The sequence below is a fragment of the Ambystoma mexicanum genome, chromosome 2q (genome assembly GCF_040938575.1).
Source record: "Ambystoma mexicanum isolate Mex_15411 chromosome 2q, UKY_AmexF1_1, whole genome shotgun sequence".
Classification (NCBI taxonomy): Eukaryota; Metazoa; Chordata; class Amphibia; order Caudata; family Ambystomatidae; genus Ambystoma; species Ambystoma mexicanum.
In genome coordinates, this window is record NC_090924.1 from 75,061,368 (window position 1) to 75,082,048 (window position 20,681).

At 46.0% G+C, this 20,681-nt stretch overlaps 1 protein-coding gene across 2 annotated transcripts in view; it reads left to right on the forward strand.

Moving 5' to 3' along the window:
* DNAAF8 (dynein axonemal assembly factor 8) overlaps positions 1 to 20,681 on the forward strand; it is a 1,512,143-nt gene that overhangs the window by 436,906 nt on the left and 1,054,556 nt on the right. For both annotated transcript variants that reach the window (XM_069646874.1, XM_069646873.1), the window contains exon 9: positions 14,840 to 14,999. In XM_069646874.1, the coding sequence (XP_069502975.1) occupies positions 14,840 to 14,999 (160 nt within the window). The remainder of the gene's footprint in view (positions 1 to 14,839; positions 15,000 to 20,681) is intronic.

Genomic DNA, 20,681 nt, shown 5'->3' on the forward strand with positions numbered 1-20,681 from the left:
ATGGGGCCCAACTGACATGCACATATATATGAAAATAGATGATTTGGTATCTAGCCAATGCAAATTTCATAAACTGCAGTGGGAATTATGTACCAATTCTGGCTCAACTGACGTACAAAAACGTGTCATGGTATGAAATTATATGGCCACATACAGTTATTTAGGAATTGCCAAATGGCAAGTGTCATGATACAGAGCTAGATAGCCCCAGCAAAACATCTATGAAGTCGGTGACAGACAGAGGGAAAGGGAACAAAAGTTCCACAGCATTACACATGTCAGACCTAATTGTACCTATTTGTGAAAGTGTAGCACCAATGGGTTAAGGTGCATGAGTCTATTTAACTATTATAGACAAATGTCAGATGGTATTGGCCATGGATCCAAAGTTTGTCCTGTGCGATGTCACATACAGTCGGTTATTGGATACCCGTTGGTGGAAAATACATAAGTCTGTTTGACTGTTCAAGACTATGGCTGATAACATTACTCATAGGACAATAAATAGTCAATAGTGACTTCAAAACCCTTAAGTTTTGAAATCCCATTGCTCCAAAGAGTTAAGTCCTCTTTCAACCGTTTTCAAAGTAAAAATCTAAAGTTGTTCTTTGTACGCTTACTTATTAGCTGCCTGTGCACTATTTTTCTCAACAATCTTTTCCACACAGAACCATGTTAGTTCTTCTAACGTGTGACCCATCTCCACATAATGGAGAACCATTGGGGCACTAAGCTTACGTGTTCTAATTTTAGATTGATGTTCATTGATTTGGAGGAGTACCTCTCTCGAGGTTTTTCCAATGTACAACATTTGACATGGGCACTGTATGGCATAAATGACATTTTTACTTTTGCAGGTGGTAAAAGTGTGCAAGTCCCATGTTCTGCCCTCACACAAAAAAGATGTGTTTTTTAAAAAAATATTTTCACCCCACACAGGATGGGCATGGGTAATGGCCTGTCACTGGGTTGAAATTGATGTCTCTGACTGTACTACATTTGATGGAAGTTCTGCTTGTAAGTTTCTGTCTTAAGCTCTTACTTTTTTTTAACGCAAATATTGGTTTCTGCGGTTTCACTTCAGTAGCATTGAGGAGTCTCCAATATTTCAAGATGATGCCCTCGATGGATTCACTGTGTTGGCAAACGGTGGAAGCACATACCAGCTGATCTCGATCAATAGATTTGGTTTTTGGACAGATATGGGACTCCCGATTTGTAAAACGCACTCTTTTTTCTGCAGTGTTTAATCAACTTCTTTGGATACACACGTTTGCGAAGTTTAGTATCCAAGACATCAGCATGTTTATTCAATTTCGCGATGTCAGTACAATTGCGGCGCAAATGCAAAAACTTCCAGTAAGTAAGATTTTGCAATAAACTTTTGGGATGTTGACTGTTAAAGTGCAAAGTAGTGTTCCTTTCAGTCGGTTTTCTAAATAGTTCTGTTTGAAGAATACCTGACTCAATAAAGATCGACAAGTCCAAAAATTGAATTCTCGTGGTAGAATAGTCGAATGTAAAGTGTATATTGGAATCCACCTGATTAAGCCAATTCATAAACAGTGTCAATGTTTCTACATTGCCCTCCCAGATAAAAACTATATCGTCAATGTATTGACAATATAGTTTAATCTGGTTGAAAAAGGGATTGATGTTATTGAGGACTTTTTGCTCTTCTATTAAAGCCATAAAGATGATGGCCAAATTGGGCGCAAAAGTGCAGCCTATTGTAGTCCACTTACTTTGCAAGAAAAAAGTTTCCTTAAACATAAAGAAGCTATTTGAAAGGACCAATTTAGCACACACACTCAAAAATTCTGTAGGTACATCATGTGGTAAGGGTCGCCTGTCTAGCATAATTTCTAAGCTTGTACCGATGTATCTTGTGGTATGTTGGTATAAAGGGCTTCGATGTCAAGCGTCAATTGGATTTGTTTGCTTGGATCAAATTGTAACCCTTCCACTATATCAATAACATCCCTAGAATCTAATAGGCATGTAGGAGCAGCCATAGCAATTGGTTTAATGAAGAAATCAATATATTGGGACAGTGGTTCGAGGATTGAACCACAGCCTGATACAATGGGGTGTTCTGGAGGATTGCAAATATCCTTATGGACTTTAGGAATAATGTAGAAGAGCGGAATGCGTTCTTCAGAGTGATTGATGAATTCAAATTCCTTGATTGATAAATGCCCTTCTTGTACAGCTCTTTCACTCAAAGTCGAGATTTTCTTCTTTATCTCTGCTGATGGGTCTCTCAAAATCTTTGTGTAGTGGCCCGGAGTATCCAGCAATCTTTGGGTTTCCTGGTCGTATAGTGTCGCATCCCAAATCACGATTCCACCACCCTTATCCGCCGCTTTTATAACAATGGAGGATAGAAACCGGTTCTGTCCACACAGCGAGCCAACGCCTTTGGGAAACCCTCTGGGAAATAAACCCCATTCAGGAAGGAAATATTCTCTGTAGTGATGGTAGTGGTAGTTCTCCAAGTAGTAATTCTCCTCGTATTTGGAAGCAGCAGTTCAAATTCCAAGAATGAGTCTTTGTATCCAAACAACCGAAGGGGCAGGAATAATAACAAGGTAAAATAAAAAGGAGAGAAGAGAAAGGAAAGAGAAGGAGGAAACAAGAGGAAGATAAAAGGCATGAGAGAAGTATGCAGAAAAAGATATGAGTAGTTAGAATAAGAGCCTAGGAAGAATAGGACCGTTACTGCACAGATGAGAGGATTATGCAGGCAAACTTCAAGGAAGGTAGCAGGAAGGAAAGAGGAGAATATCAAGAGGATGAAAGATTACCGTAGGAGGTGACAAGCACTAGAGACAAGACAACAAGAAAAACGGCTCTGTGTGCGCGGCGTAAAAACAACCTGTCAAAGGAGGACAGAGTCGTTGCCGTATAGGAACAGCACGGCGATAGTAAGGAGAAAATTACTGAATGTTCCCAGTGAAAAGCAACACAGAGGAGAAAAAGGGGGGTTGAGCTGTGGCTGAAAGGAGCTCTGTCAAGTACAGAAGCAGCGCGGCTAAAAGGAAAGGAGGAATTCAGACTCAGATGGTCCGGGGTGAAGGCAACACAGCCAGAGGAAAAAAAAGGGGGTGTTGTGTTGCGGCTGAAAGGGTCTGCCTGTGTAAAGAATGCACACAGGAGATGGGAAAGCTGCTAGTGAAGGCTCCGGAGAGGGGCGTAGAAAAGGAAGAAAGCAAAAGAAAACCAGCAAACGGGTAATCAAAGATTACTTTCAAGTAGAGCGAAGCGGGATAGGGTCAGATTCTGCAGTCCCATGTTGCAAAATACTATGGAAACAGCATTCAGAAGGTGCCATCTTGAGGTGAAGGTGGTATAGCATGGATGTTTCCTCTTCCATCGTTTCCATAGAGAGCAGGAAGTGGGTTTCCTAACAGTGTCATCTTTGGGTTATGTGTTAATGCCTGAAGGGATTGTCATGGATCCAAGTTAAAGCACTGGTGGAGTGGCTGGTTCCTAAAACAGTGAAGGATGTGCAGTCATTCTTGGGATTTACTAATTTTTTTATTGCAGAATCATTTGATCTTTTTTATGACATTTTTAACATGAGGGTACCCTGTATTATAAGGACTTAGGCCAAAACAATACTGTTATAACATGGGGAGTCCTAATGGATAATTTCTGAGATAATTTTAGATTCTCTATCATTTCGTCATCCTTGCGTGGTGTACCTGGTCTAGTTCCCTTTCAGATGATTATTAAACCATTTTAAATACAAAACATAAGTCATGTTTACTTTTTGTTTAATGAGGGCTTTTCTCATTGCCCTGTATTGTTTATTAACTGTTGTTCTTCATAACTAAGATTACAAATTTTAGTAGCTCAATTACTGTCACTCCTTAACTCTCAGTTATCTTCTTTTTTAAATTTCTTTTCTTTAAACATAGCACAATTCATATACATAAAAACGACATAAGTAAATACATTGTGCAATAACCTGTACACAAATCAATCCAAGCATAAAATAACATTCATAGACATATCATCAAAAAGTATTAAGAAACAAATAATTGATTCTGCCATATAAATCTATGTTGTGTCTGTGGAGCCAGAGTCCAAGTTAAGTGGCCAGACCAAATGCCTGTGTGTTGGTGCAGGGGGGTACTCAGTTTCCTCTGCTAAGCCTGGTACATAAATAAAATGAGAACCCAGGGCTATTTATAGTCTAGCGTCTGTTCCACTAGTCTTTGAGACTCACTGGGTGGTATCAGGCCAACTAGCCATCCATATTGGCCTCCCTAAAAGTGGATCTTACCAAATGGAGGAACATGAGAATTTCTTGGCTGAGGAGGATGGCCACAGTTAAGATGGGAACCAAAAAAGGGATGGGTGGAAGGTTTTGAATGAATCTGAACCACTGACATTGCTCTGAGCTACCGTCCACACAGCCGTTTTTTAACCTGTCTGCACCATTGCAAAAGGGGTCCAGCCATATGCAAATCAGTCAGGTAATGCCACCAATCGGAGCAGCCCTGCTGAACTGCTAGGCCAGGTCCCCTCTGCATGTAAACACAAGCAACCCCAGACATGTTTCGGCCTTGTTAGGCCTCCTCCCTGAGCTGCAGCTTGGTTCCCTATGGCGCATAGAGCAAGGGACCCACGTCTGGGCATACTCTCTCTCGTATAGGGAGACAAACTAGAACCAAAAAAGTGATGGCTGGAAGGTTTTGAATGAATCTCGACCCCTGGCATTGCTCTGGGCTACCTTCCACACCACCGTATTTTGGCTAAGATGGTCACGCTTCTCCGGCTGCTCTACCTTTTCCAGGCATTTCCCGTACCTAACAGCTTCTTTAAGAACCAGGGAAAAATCACTGGCCATTTTATCTGGGAAAGTACGCACCCACGACTTAACCGTGGGCTTCTAATGTCGCCTAGGCGGGAAGGAGGGTTGGCGCTCCCCAACTTTCGGCAATACTACGGGGCGTCCCAGAACTGCATTATAAGGTAACGGCTTTCAGGCAGTGGGGGGAAATTATGGGTAGCAATGGATCGGGCGATTGCGAGAAGGGACTAGCGTGAAGTCCTGTGGCTCTCGCGCCCATATAGGCCCTGGCATCTGTACCTAAGTTCCATAACAAAACTGGTAGCTGGCACATGGGACAACTTAGCCAAAAATATGGGATTACGATGTTTCTGTCTGTTTGTCATTTGTAGAGCACACCGAAGCCGGGGGCATCTGGGCCTTTACCCCGTTGTACAATAACTCTGACTTCTCTCCACAGCTGGAGCCAGGGGCTGTCGCGCTGTGGCAAAAAGGTGGTTGTCACATACTCGGGATGTGTTTCAGGGCCCCTCCATTCGCTCTTTCCCTAAGTGTAAGCAATGCTTTGGGGTGGGGAAAATGAAAGGCTGCGTTATTTCCAGCTAAGGCATTGGCTGCTAGACCTAAAAGAGGCAGCAACACACCCACTTACCCAGTTTGAAAAATACCTAATGACCCATAATGGGAAAGGGGACTGATATCGGGGCTCTACAAGGTGTTGGTGGTATCCACCCCTCTCCCCCCCGAGCAGCGTGGCCATACATGGGCCATCAGGAGAGGGCGTTGGGGAGGGAGCTGGGGAGGAGTGATTGGGGAAGGCTATGATATGATATGATATGGCATAAGACAACGATCTTACTAGGCCAGGTATCATTGAGATCGCACAAGTGCAGGGGAAGGGGTGCAGGGGGAGGGGACAGTGCAGTACATGGGATCGGCAATAAAAAATAAATAGAATAAATAACAGCAATAAATAAAAGTGCAGCCAGCTGGTGGCAAGTGCAAGGATAAGTGCAGACATCAGGTGTCAAGTGCTGGTAGGGGACTCTAGGGATACAGAAAAACAGTCCCCAAGTGCTGGGGTTGCCAGGGAGGCAGTGCAGGTGTGCAACCGGCGGTGGAAGGTACCTGGGTCCGAGATCAGAGGGTGGCCAGGTAACCAGTTCAGTTTTAGTTTCAGCCAGTTCAGCAGGGGAGAGGAGGAGAGAAAGCAGAAGCAAAGGGCAAGGTTTTGAGGTGCTTCTGGAACCGGGGGTGGCTCTCCTCAAGTTTCAGGGAGGCTGTTCCAGAGGGAGGCCTCAGCCGAAGAAAGAGATCTACCACCAACTCATTGCTTGGAGAAGCGACTGACCCTGAGGGAGTTGGAGGTGGATGAGCGAAGAACTCGAGAAGGAAGATATTTAGGAAGAGAGAGTTGAAGGTATTGAGGCCCCAGACGGCATTGGGTCGATGTGTGCTCAGAGTGGTTAGTTCTTCTCAGTTAAAGGAGTGCTGGTACAAGCTGATCTATAGGTGGCACTGCACGCCGGTCCATCTCTAAAGTATGTATCCAGGGACCTTGAAGGCGTGTTGAGGGGCTGCGGGGGGATGGGTCCTGGTCCCACATATGTTGGAGATGCCCCAAAATTGAACCATTCTGGATGGAGGTGCGGGAGGCCCAGGAGAGAATATTTGGTGATGCTGCAAAGGCACCCCCAAGGAAGTTATACTAAGGGTGGATGGTGAGAGGGCTGGGGAGGAACCTGGGTGCCAGAGGAAGGCCAGAACAGTGCTTACTTTGGCAGCAATGCTCCTGATAGTACAGCGCTGGAAAGAGGCAGACGCCCCTACTGTGCAAAACCAGCTAAGGGAAATCTGGGAGTGTGTGGCACTTGAATGGGCAACGTATGCAATAAACAATAACCTAAAGTGATTCGCTACAGACTGGGGACACATTTTTGCCTTTCTTAAGGAGGACTTTAGACCTTAGCGGTGCCCCCAGCGCCTAAAATTACTAGACCTGTCTTAGGGCCCCGGTAGGGGCTTTCTTACTGCTTTCTATGGTTTTATGTTTGCATTTGCCTGTGGGGGTGGGGAGAAGCAGGTGTGGGGAAGGATGGGGAGAGGAATTGGTAAAGTTGTATAATTTTGAAAGGAGGACTGTCCGAAGGACGTCTTTACTGTTGAAACTTAATAAACAGAGTAAAAAAAAAAAAAAGAAAAGCCCTGGCAGGAGAGTATACCAGGCGAATGCAAGTTACAAGTGTGTTCATATAAGAAAAGCCCTGGCAGGAGAGTATACCATGCTAATGCATGTTACAAGTGTATTCATATAAGAAAAGTCCTGGCAGGAGAGTATACCAGGCAGATGCATGTTCATGTGAGAAAGCCCTGGCAGGAAAGCACACCAGGCATTGTCAAGTTGAACAGTGTGCAATAGACAGTACCCTAAGAAGTCCTGATAAGGATACATCACGACTAGCAAAAGGTTGTGGAAATATATTAAAGAGGAGAGAATACCTGGCAGGAGAGTACACCAAGTATCCTAACAAGATACAGGTCCTAATTGGGGTTGGGTGGTATCCAGGCGGTGCATTTTGCTGGGATACCGCCCAACGCTAATAGCGTTACTGCAACTCGGTATGGCCCAATAAGCACCAGCTTGCGAGGGGTGGGGGGGAACGGGAAGTCCCCATTCCCATGGGGACATTTTGGGCGCTACTACCACAGTTCAATTTGCGCTGCGGTAATAGCTCTGCAAATGGGGGGAAAGTGACAAGATTTACCTCCAGCTTAAAGCTGGAGGTAAATCTCCTACTGGATGCCCAAACTCGGGATTGGGCAGACCGGTAATGCAGCAGTAACGCTATTACCGTCACATTTTTGCTGCTACGCCCACCGCATGATCAGGCCCACAATTAACAGCCAAGTTGTTTTGTATACCTTGTGGTGTGATCAAGAGAAACCTAAGGAACTAATATTCTTGAATATAAAACAGAGTGAAGAGAAATTCTGGGGAAGGGAACTAGCCTCTGGAACAAGGAACTCTATCATTCTGGAACTTTTGTGTTGGAGTTACGCATTTCCCTTTTTGAACATTTGTACACTACTAAAGACAAAGAAATGTTTCCTTTCCACCATAGAGTCGATTTTTAGAATGTGAGTGCCAGTATAGTACTTTTTAGATGCAACAGCTTTTGCTTTGGACATTCTGACGTTGACAGGCCTTTAGTTTTGGGGTAGGGAAAACACCTCCTAGAGCACAGACAGAGCGGTATTTTCAACGCCCTTTTATTTTATTCCGTGTGTCAGAGTCTCATTCCTCGCTCCTCACACTACTGTGATGAATCGTATAATGCCGTCACTCCTCCCCGAGGGGGAGACCCTTCCTGTGAGGCCAGGGAGGTGAGGCTGCTACTCTGAGTTGGTACTCAGCGGGTTGATCTCATAGGGGTGGTTCCCCCTCTGGTATACAGGGAGGACATCATGAGCAAACGCACTATCCAGAACATGCTCACACCCCTCCTTTACCTCCACACACCCCATCTGTGTTATCTTCAACATTTATTGTTACACGGCCACTCCTATAACAAGTACTGAGACGAGGAAGAGCAGGAATAACTTTCAGAAAGTCTCTTTTTTTTTTTTTACTTTGTTTATTACATGCTGACATTGCAATAAAAGCAGAAATCAACCTTTTAACAACATCAAGTACAATTCTTCACAATTAAGCCGCCATGGTTTGTGTTGCCCTATCATATCTCAGCGAAATGGTGATGGGGGAGTGGTCTGAGAACGTCCTGGGTAAAATGTCAGCCTCTGCGAGGTGGCCAATTAGAAATTGGAAGAAATTTCAGAATTTAAAGGTCCGACCTATCGAAATGTCTGAAAATGCATACCCCCAAAGGTTTGAACACCAAAAGTTCGAACCTTTGGTGAATGCATTTAAGGAAGGTAAAATATATTTTAAAAAAGACTGCGGGAGCTATGGGGGTGTCCCCCGCAACACCCCGCTCACTATACTGTGTAGTATAATGAGCGGGGGTTGCGGGGGAAAGCCCTACAACTGTCCGAAAATAAAAAAGAAAAAAATGGTCCCTACGGCGCCGGTTCCCGATCACGGAAGTGAAAGTAAACTGGCGCTGCCGGGACACAAGGCGTCTTAGAAGGTAAGTAGGGTTTGGTTATGTTGTGGGTGTGGGTGTAGGTATGTTGGGTTTTGAAATGTATGTTCGCATGGGAAATGTACGAACGTTCTGTGGTGTGTACATTTCCCAATGCAAACTTTTCCATTGCTGACTTTTCCGTGACGGAAAAATCACTTAGATCCGCCTTTTAGTATATCCGACACCCACCATAGGTCTATTCGGGAATGCAAATCATGGACAGTGGAGTAGTAGGAGTACTTGCGTAGCGTAGGGTTGAGTGTCCTCCAGGCATCCATTATCCCCATGTCCCCAAGGGCCTGCTGTAATGTCAGGGCAGAGTTCGGAAGGTGCAGAGGTTTGGAACCGGACCTGTCGGGGGCGACATCAATTATAGTGTTGAAGTCACCTCCACATAGTACTGGAACTAAAGGGTAGAGCATTAATACTCCCACTAGCTCGGTATAGAAATCATTGTCGTCGATGTTTCGGGCCATACACTTTAAGCACAGGGAAGTACATATCGCCCAAGTGCATCTAAATGTGACTTAATATGCGTAAATTGTAGTGATTTGTGGATGATGGTCATGACGCCCCTGCTCTGAGAAGAGTATGTGGTGTAGTATCGCTGTGTCCCCCAATTCTTGGCAAATCTCTCATTCTGTGCTCTCAGTGCATGCATCTCCTGCAGAAATAATATATGGGCTTTGTGCCTTTTGATGTAGCGCTGGAGTTGGCGCATCTTAGTCGGGCTGCCCAACCACTGGACATTCCAACTTATAAATGTTACTGGATCATCCGCCATCAGGCCAGAGTTTCATATAGTAGTCCGGTCTCGTCGGTCCCTGTCTCGCCCTTTTTTGTGGACTAGGCATGCAACCCACCAGTTTGTTGTTCGTATGTCAAGCACATTTTCTTTAATTAGAACATAACTCCCACTCTCTCCCACCCCCCCACCCCTCTCCCAATCAGAGAAGTGATCATCCCTTTTAGAACAACCCAACAACAGTTGCAACATTGCATGGAGGGCCTGAGGGTCGGCTGTATCCCGGCATTGCTTAGCTTAAATGTACGTGTTCAACGTGTCTCCGGGTGCTGAATCATATTTGTGAGGCAGCCGTAGTGGCTGTAAAGTGAGGTCAAATCAAGTAAAGGAGAAACTTAGCCCTTGGGGGCACTCTTCGCAGCTTTTTGATGGTAGGATCTGTGAATAAAGGTTAATAGTAGAGAAAGAACATTGATTAGGGTAACCCCGGGAAATGTTCATCCTTAAACCTCATTGCTTCCTCTGGCATGGCAAAGAAGTATACCTCGTTACAGTGTTCGATTCTTAGTTTTGCTGGAAAGAGTGTGGTGTACTTCACGTTATGGTCTCTTAGTCTCTTTTTGGTGGCCATGAAGGATTTTTGCTCCTGCTGCACACTTGCAGAGAAATCAGGGTACATGTGCATCCTGTTGGAGCCCAGTAGCAATTCCCCCTTGACTCTGGCCGCTCGCAGCAATGCGTCCCGGTCACGGTAATTAAGCACTGGAGCAATGATTGGACGAGGTGGGGCACCGGGTTTTGGCTTGGGAGCAAGCGTACGATGGGCTCTCTCGATTGTGAAGTGTGAAGACAGTTTGGGATTGTCCAACAGTGATAATAAGGTACGCTCCACAGACTCCTCCATCGGTTCCGAGATGTTGTCTCTGGTACCCCAATGATCCACAGATTATTGCGTCGGGTCCTGGACTTGAGATCGTCATTCTTTTTACCAATGGAGAGCACCTGTTTCGATAGGGAGGCGACATCTGCTCTGTGTGCAGACCTCATCCTCAGTTGTTCCAACTCTTGATTCCACTTCTGTAATATGGGCATCAGATCTGTCCATGCGGGATTTAATGAAGCTGATTGTATCGCTCATGTCATCCAGTTTGGCGTAGAGGGCCGTGAAACCCTCCCTCATGTACTCCATTGTGTGGTAGAGTTCACAGGACTCATGCTGACTTGGTGTGCTGCATGACGCTTCATCTACGCCGGTGCTATCCTCAGTGGGTTTGGACGCAGTCTTCGCAAACATACTGATGGAGCTCTGCTTTTTACCGGCACCCGTTGTCATAGTGACGGCTAATGCCGCAGATGTGGAGTACTGTGGTGAGAGCTGCAGGGGGATCACCTCCGTTACTCAGGGTAGGGGGGCTTTCACCGCTAATGGAATGGAGAAGGTAGGAACCTGATGTGGCTGTGCAGGGCTAGTGTTAGTTCGCTGGTGTTGGCACCTACAATCCTCAATAGTAGACTGCAGGGTATTGCTTCCTGTGCCATGAGGGGTAATTACTCCAGAAAACGTAACATTCACTTCCGCCGGGAGAAGATGGTTGGTACAGCGATGGTCAGACTGCTGAATTAGGCCAGGATAGGAGGTAAATCGACTTTTCAGGTGCCAGGTAGGGCTAGACAAGTGTTGGGCCTGCACTGGGGCTGCGCCTGGTCGTGGTGCCATGTACTGTGCACATTTTTGACCAGCTAGATGTGCTGATGTCACTGTAGTTAGTAGGTCAGTTTGGGGGCTTCAGGTCTGTTGCAGAGTACACCACTTGTACTGTACTCAGGCGGTTGCAGTGTGCAGCCGCTCCCCTTCACTGCAGCCCTCACTGAGGGCAAGGATGGATGAGGTGTTTCACTCTGAAAGTGGATGGCTCTGTCGGATTAAAGCACAGAACCACAACTAGGCTGGATAGGGGTGCTTCAAATTACCAGGAGAGTATGTACTAGTGCGTTTGATGCCTCTGAAGGATCATCATGTCAGCTGGAGATGATTCCTGGGGGTTAAGGCCAGGTGCTTGCGCCCTCTAGCATGCAGAAACAGAAGCCAGGTTACACAGAGAGATGCAGGCAAATATGGCCCATAGTGCTGTTGGAGAGGGCCTCAATGGAGGCATCGGGTTCACCCTCTAAATCTTCCTACCTCAGCTGGGTCCATGGGGTCGCCTGACCCAGACCTTGGCATTGCGAGGTCTGAGCAGAGAGGAGCTTCACTAAGTAGAGATTGGCCTCTTCCAGTAAGTTCTAATGAGCGCCGGAGCGGGTCGCGGCAGGGTATCCATGGCGTAGGCAGTCTCGGCAGCAACGCACCAAGTCTGGTGTGAGAGGGCCAATGGCGAGATGGCAGGTGGCTACTATTGGGTCCGCCTCTGGTATGGTCCCTGAGAGGGCCAGCAGCAGTGACAATATGCAGGAGGGGTGGAGAATAGGACTTCACCGGAGCCGAGCCTGTCTGTGGACACGAAGGCTGGCTGCTTATTGCGCTTTGCTGCGGGGGTGGTTCAGCAGGCCATCAAGCGGTTCACAGGGGCGGAGTGTGGGCCCAGTTTGGGGGAACTCACCGGGTGCTCTAATGGTGTCAGGCGCAGGCAGGAACATCACAGTGCCCCAGCGTGCTCGTTCTGGTCCAGCCCCGAGGGGGCGAGCAGGGTAGACCGCACCTCGGGTGGAGTGCTTGGGTGTACCCTCGCTGGTAGTGAAGCGCCGGGATGCTGGTCACTTCTGCCTTCAGTGGGGCCCAGTTCACTGCACGGTAACGGCACTCCGGGTGATCTTGCAGTCTGAGGAAGTTTACTACAACGGCAAAGTGAGGTCCGTCCGAATCGACCACAGGGCCGAAAAAATTATGCGCTGCTGCTGCCGCGGGGTGACCACCACGGGCGTCAACCCGAGCAGTCTCGGTTCTGTGTTATTTCTGAGGGTCAGCGGCACGTTTCCTTGAGACGGGAATCATAAAAGAAAGCAACTCTGGGCTGCAGAGCCTGGAAATCAGGCGGCCATCTTTCTTAAGCGCAACAGCGCCCCCCCTTACAGAAAGTCTTAACTAAAAATACTGTGATGAGGGAGAGATGCAGAGCCCTAGAGAATCACCCGCAAAGTCACACTCCACATACTAGACAAAGTAGTATGCTGAGTATAAAGAGAGAAGGACTAGCAGTCAAAGCAGAACCTCCCTGGATGCACCACGAGGAAGCTGGAGGTCCCACTGTCTAGAAGAGAAGACCTGCTGCCTGGGACGCACACCCAGAGGTTCAGCTGTCTGTGTCCAGTTTGCCGTGGAAGGCAAACACAGAGGAAAAGAAGACCGAGAGACCAGAGGGAGATGCCAAACCCTGCGCTGCGAGAACGGTGTGCCGGGCACAATGGAGGGAACGCTGCAGAGCCATGGCATATGAGCAGGAACAGGAGAAGGTGACTGGTAAGCCGCCAGAGACCGCGAAGGACCACAGACCGGCAGAGAAGTGCCCGAGGATGCCGAAAAGATACCCGGACTGCCAAGATCTAAGAGGGGGGTAAGAAAGAGACATTCTCTGAAAAGGGTATGCGACCCTACCATACAAGTCCTTGTCTGGCAGGATAGTGAACCCGGTAAACTAAGAAAGCCATATCATAAAGACCGCTGAGTCTGGGACGCGCAATGAGAGTCAGAGGAGCGCCTCCTTGGTGCTTCATACTCGTGGCAGTACCGGGCAGGTTAGTGAACCCGATCTGCCCAAATGAGTTAGCAGAAGAACCTGGGTCTGGTACAAAAAAGCCTGAGAAAGGCCAGGGAAAGGGAGTCATTCCTCCCTAGCACTGGAAACTGCCTAAAAGAGCATAAGAAAGGCCGGGGGGGGAGGGGGAGACGTTCCGCCTGGCAATTTGAACTGGCTTGTCAAACTAGGAAAGGTCAGGGGAAGAGGGTCATTCCCCCTTACAGTGTGAAACCCATTGAATGACCTGAAGAGGGTTAGGGGGAGGGAGTAATCCCCCTGACATTTGTGAATACAAAAGACTTTGTTATATTTGCCTTTGAGGAGAAGCAACCTAAGAGAACATTTTAGACTTTTTGAGCTAACCCTTTTGTGAAGAACGTTGAGTTTTCATCATCTGAAGATGAGCATTGGTCGACCATCTAGAAGAAAGGAGACATTCTTCTGGACCAAGAAGATCACCACTTTGCTTAGTTTAGTTTAGAGTGTAAGGGATGGAAATTGATTTTGACACAGGACGGAGGTGTATTTGCTTAGGAAGGACGTCCTTACGGAATCCTTAGTTTTGATTGAGGCAGGGAAACCCTTCTTAGTAATACGGTCTGGTTTGGTTTTCCCTTTATTTTCTCACAAATAAACAGCTTTAGCAACCATCATGCCACCTGTGTGTCGTCCTTATACTTCTGCACCCTTACACTACCCTTCCCTTACCACACTCCATTAAGAAATACACTGTCATAAATAACTCCTTCATTGACTAGATCTGGAAGATTTGCTAAAGGTTTCATGCTAACACCAAATCAGGCAATGCCCTGCTCATCCCAGGATGCAGTGCTCTTTGTATATACTACAGTAAATGTATACAGTGGTTGCGTGACGTTCAGTATACATGTTTACAGCAGAGATTGGGTTGGACAAACTATCCCCAATGGCTTATTCAGATGTTACATTTATCAAAAATGTTAACTATGAAAAATAGTCAGTGCTGGAAAAATATCAGTATCATACTGTACCTGTAGTTCTTCAGCAATAATATTTTTCATAGATTAACATGCAACTTTCCTTGCTTCTCCGGTAAGCCATATAAAATAAATGGTGGCAGACACTCACCTGCTAGGAAGAATCGGACCTGGCTTTAGAGTGTGGCAGTTCAGAGAACTACACACTGATTGACTCACTGTAAAAAGCACAGTTCAGTGGATGGGTTGCCAACAAGAGACGCCTACTTTGAAATTCAAATGGTTCCCAGCCTCATGATCGGGATTATTTGGTTAAGATGTAAACTATGAAAGATATTAGTTCTGGAGAGTCAAAGTTACAAGTAGGTAACTTATGTAGACAGAACTCCCAAATAAGCCCAAACTATTGGTTGGTAGATGCAATTTAAGACTTTCTGTTGTCGCTTTCTCATTCACAGAGCTGTAGCCAAGCAGGCAGGGCATGTCCAGAGGGAAGATGAGCTGAAGGAGAAACACAGACGACAGAGACTGCAGCAACAGCTGGAGGCCTTGAAACCTCGGCACTCAATCGCTGGGAAGCAGCCCATGGCCGAAAAAACTCCAGTACTCTTCCACTTGGTTAGTAGGATACTGTTTGAACAGTGGTCAGGTAGGAATGGTTTCTATGTAGCACAAAGAATGACCATCATTCCTTCATCAGCAGATTGAACATCTGTGCATCACATGGATGAAGAGTCATCACTGCATGCTAGGATGAAAATATAATTTTTGGTAATTATGGAGCAACATCACATTCCCACACAACCGCATTGAAGAATTGTGCCTATACATCTTAGTATATAGAATTTTATGGGAACATCCCATCGCTCAGTGATTCAATTTGTGGGACAGAGCAGGAACAACATCTCTTTGAGAGGGACCTTAAGCTAATATTGAATCCTACATAATGCAGCTGTTACTTTTAATTTTTATGGTTTTATCTCAACTATAGTGAGGCTCCATTTAAGCTTTGTGACGTGGGAATACTTCCAAAATTAGGAAAAAACAAATGGAAAGCTTCAATGGCTTACATAGTCTTTTCACTTTGACTTGCAATTAGGAAGCCTTGAAGAATCCGAAAACTGTTGATAGTAAATACCCCACGACCAGTAACCAGATTGGAACACTTAAAAATTATAGATGCCTCAATTTATGTGTTTTTGGGCTTGAAAAGGAGATGGCAGGGGCATACTCTCCCATGTCTGCTCCTTCTGGGACTGGGTCTTCTGCTGCAGACCTCGTGTCTTACTTTTCAGACCATGACTGTCACGGCTGCTGCTCCATTCTGCAGGCTCTTCACTAGATCTTATTTTACTTCTTTTTCTTCATCTGGATTTTCTGTTGGGGTTTCCTCAGATACACCTGTGAAGGTTTGTTCTGTCGGTTTTTACAACGTTCTGTGCCAGCATATCTAGAAATTATATGTGGCTTTTCCTGCTGGTGACATTGGTGCTCACTTTTGTAAGCTCTCGTCCAGAGGTTTGGTGAGTGTGTCTCTTGTGCTCGACTGCCTCAGTTCTCTGAACCCTCTTGATGTCTACTATGGGTATGAACTGCCTACAGGTCCTGTGTACAGACCCTTAACTTCCCTCCAGAGTATTATTTATTTATTTGTGTTTACAGTTGACACCTTAAATTCCGTCTCTTCATAGGATAACACTGGTCCTTTATTTCCTATGCACACTGAGACTTGACATAGGGACTTGGTGGGGTGGTAATTGTGTTTCTAAGGCCTGCACATCTTATGAACATTCCATTTAGACTTCTGAGAACTGTGTGACCATTCTCTGGACCAATGGGCCCACTTTCTGTATATCTGTCCATATTCTGATTTTTTTTTTATGTGTGCTTTGACAAAGTCCCCAGCTTGACTCCTAAGGTGGGAGACTGGGTATCCAATAAGGCCAGGTTCCACCACCCAGTCTTTGGTGCTTGCCATGGAGTTGTATGGGGTGGATTCTGCAATACCCTAATTCAAAACTATCCTTCATTCACTCTTACCTGACTGCCAGAGGTGGAGGTGTGGGACAACTACTATTGCTCCATTTCACTCACTTCACATCACCATCTATGGCCCTCCTGGGCCCACTGGACCATTGTTTAATGAACTTGTGCAACTCCTTGATTCTCTTTCCACTAAACATCACCTCATTGTCTTACGTGACTTTAACCTTCCCTCTCTAACCACTTCTCCAACTCCAACCCTCTCCCTACAGGTACACGCACTATAGCCTACATTACATACTCTACAGTACCTGAGGCCTTTGTATATCAGGACTGGGATGAAGAAACTTCTCAGAGATAAGTGTAACAATGAAGACCTCCGGTACTTCAGGTATGTTCTTAGTCTCTTTATTGTCCTTGTCCTGTACTCCTCCACAAGACACGGGGATGGTAGGGGACACAAGATCACAAGGGAAACACCGGGCTCACCCCCACACCCATCTTCTCAGCTCACTGCTTGCTCTCTCACTAACCGTCACCCAGTAGAACACTCCAACCCCAACCTCCCACAGCTCATGACATCACACACTCACAGCAGCTTAGTAAACCAGATTACAATACCTCTTCCTCCCTAGAGAAACACAAAAGAATGACTAAGGTAACGTGAGCAGCACCAAACCCTAAACATCCAAAACAACACAGTACCAGAAATTCTGCACACAGCGGCCGCCTATGTCCAGAACCCCTGGCAACTTCAACTAATGGAACACACAAAAGGAAACCATTCACAGGCCAAACCGGACCATGTAGAAAATGCCAACGGCACACTAAGTCCATGACAACAACATGCCACAACCTACAACACAACTTACAAAGTCCCTCGGTCCTCACCCTCGAGGCCTAAAAATAATAAACAGAGCACTTACGCCTGTCCTGAGCTGCCCCTCCGGACCTAGGGCTGCCACCCCTAGCCACACTATTGTTAGATAACACAAACACAACTACCTAACCAAACTTACCCTCTAACGCACTTAACACCTTCCACTCCGGTCTGCCACCCCGAAGTATCAGAGCTGCCCCTCTGAGCACAAACCAACTGCCCCCTAAGGGAGCAACAACAAATGCCCAACAGCAACCGAGGGACCCACGCAGCACAACCCTGGCCGAAGTAAAAAGAACCGCATTCAACAATACTGCTTCACTACCACAAAACCGTTGGCCATTTCCTCCTTCTAACTTTACACCATTTCTAAACAACCAGTGACAACCTGATTTACCAAACTCGGATTCAGGAGCGAAACTGGCAAAGTTAAAACCCCAACCCATAGTGATCTACCTCGGCCCTTAGACCAAGCACTACGGACATGAAAATTCAACACAACTCAGGCATAGCTACTAGACTGAAGTTAACACAAACGCTATGAAACCACTGCAGCAAAACAACTGCCCTGAGGACAACACCCACGCCAAAAGTGACCAACCCTGATAACTATCAGGCACTAATGACCATAACACCAATGCCGATAGTGACCTACCCTGATTACACATCAGGCACTAATGACCATAACACCACACCCAACCACCACATCAACTCCAACCACACACTCAGGGATAATGCACAACTGGGACCGAAAATACCATAGCGACCTACCCTGGGACCAAACCAGGCACTATGAAACCACAGATAAACATTTTCCGAGATACACCACGAACACAGTGGCTTACCCTGGCCTAAACCAGCACTACATAATAGACAACAATCCGAGCCCGGTGTTTCCCTTGTGATCTTGTGACCCCTACCTTCCCCGTGTCTTGTTGATGGAGTACAGGACAAGGACAATAAAGACCCTAAGAACTTACCTTGAGTACAGGAGGTCTTCGTTACTACAATAACATTGTTATTTGAAATGAACATGTCCCTTTAAATACAAATATGCAATTCACTGAGACAAGTATGTTAAATAACATACCAGGGAGGAATGGAGGGAGAAAGGGAGGAAGGGAGAGAGGGAGACAGGGAGAGACTGAGACGGGGAGAGGGGGAGGGAGAAAGAGAGAGATATTCAAAATTGGCAGTTAGAGCAGGCGCCAAAGCCACATCATAGCCCGTCACATGAACGCAACATGGTAGAAACCTGACAAGACAGGCTGGGACGGCAAAGCCACAGTGTAGGCCCTGCATGAGAAAGCAACAGAGCAGGAGCCTGATACAAGAGAGGTTGGGATGCCAAAGACATTGCGTAGCCCCGGCATGAGAAAGCAACAGGGCAGGAGCCTGATACAAGAGGCTGGAAGGCCAAAGTCACGGCGCAGCCCAGCTAGGAGAAAGCAACCGGGCAGGAGCCCGACACGAGACTTGGACGCCGGAGACGCAACACCAGCACGAGAAAGCAGCGGGACATAAACCCAGGACGAGAGAATGCGATGCCAGAGCCGCGGCTCAACCCCAGTGCGAGAGACCAGCAAGAGAGAAATCGAGAAGAAGGTGGTGGCGAGACCACAGAATTCCAGTGACGGATAGACGGTCAGAGAAACATTGCCTATACCACTATGCATAGAGAATCTGAGAACCTCTGGCCGTCATCAGAAGACCGGAACACCATATCTAGGAAAAAAAGAGAACTCAAGGAGAAGTACACTGATGAAGGCAACACGACCACGCTCAGAACCAAGAAGATATTGCAGACAAACAAGCATCCCGAGGACGTTCCCCTTCATTGTAGAAGGTAATGTGGAACACAAGAGCAACGGGAGATCGAAAAGGGATCATGATAGCTTACAAACCATTAATTCCAGTAGTAAATATGAGACAGTTATTCTTGAAACAGATGAAAATAAGTTGTTGGGATACAAGAGAGAGAAAGTACATAGTGAGAAAAGATCAGTGGGACCTAAATTGTTGATACAAGAGAGAGAAATACTATTGTGATAAGGAGATAAATGCATATGTATCACTGAACCAAGTAAATGAGCAAGTAGAGCAAAACAAGCCGAATGGTAATTCATTCAGAGAGAAAGATTATCTGAATAATAGTATCCTCCTACGATACTCTGGAACTGACAACCACAACTCAATAGCTTGGAAAAGCACCCCCAAAGGGGACCCAAGAAGAGGGGAAGAGTACAAAAAGCAATCAAAGATTTACAGAACTTAATCAAAGAAATCGCAAGAAACTATTAAAGACTTTCAGAACCCTAAGTAAGTCTACAGATTGGTACTAAAGTACCCTCAAGGAGATTGGAGACTTTCTCCGGATAGAAATTAGTTTTCATAGTGATGGGGTCAGTTAGGATAATTTTGGGCTACAGACTGTATTCTTTGGACATTCACTATTGACTGACGAGCACCTTAGTCAGAAATCATCATCAGTAAACTTTATTCGGCATAAGAGCCATACAAATTCCTACAATAGAAACGTAGTTACAACCTGAAAATAATGTTAAAACACAACCAGATAACAATTCAGTGAAAAACAAGCAAAATGATCTGACTAAAGTGCAAAGTGCATAGACGCTCTCCAGAGTCTAGTAGGGAGAATACAATCACAGCCCTACTGGCTCTTAATAACGTTGGCAGCTAATATCAATATAAAGGTCTAATCATTTTAACACAGAATTGCCTCATTTGATGACTTAATCTTTTTTTTGTCTTAAAAGCCAAGCTGTGTGGGACATAGCTAGCCATGAAACTCGCAATGTACGGAATAGAACTCTCCCTGCAAAATTCCAGAGCCTCATTGATTGTGCAAATTCCCGCCTCCCTAAACAAGGGGTGCAGGTATCGCACTCTCAGGGACTTTAGCACATCACACAATAATAAAACATGAGCTATCCTCTCCCCTCCCAGTCCACAGAGAGAACAAATCTTGGGCCCCCCCCCCCCCCCCCAGTACATCGATACGTTACGGAAGCTGTTTGTAAAGTCCCAAACCTGAGACAGGCATAGAGAGATCACACATAAGGAGGGGTTGAATAATTCAGATACCTTTCCAGGCCAAACTCAAATTTGCAAGAATGTTACTCTACACCTAAATGTAGCTTTTTGGCATCTTCAATCATCTTCTTCCTTGAGAGCACAATGGCTGCTGCTTTAATTCTTCTGGAAGCAGCCTTATCGGCACAGTGCGGTTCCTCCCAGTCTAGCCTCATTCAATTCGAACAATGTTTTTTTAACATAAGCCACCCAGCGAATAGTTTTACCACCCTCGAGACTCAAAAGATGTTTCAGGGCATCTTGATACTTTCCCATCCCATTGGTGCTCCAAAGCCTCACCCAATACAATATTGGTTGTAAAGAGACTTGATCACCTATTGGGC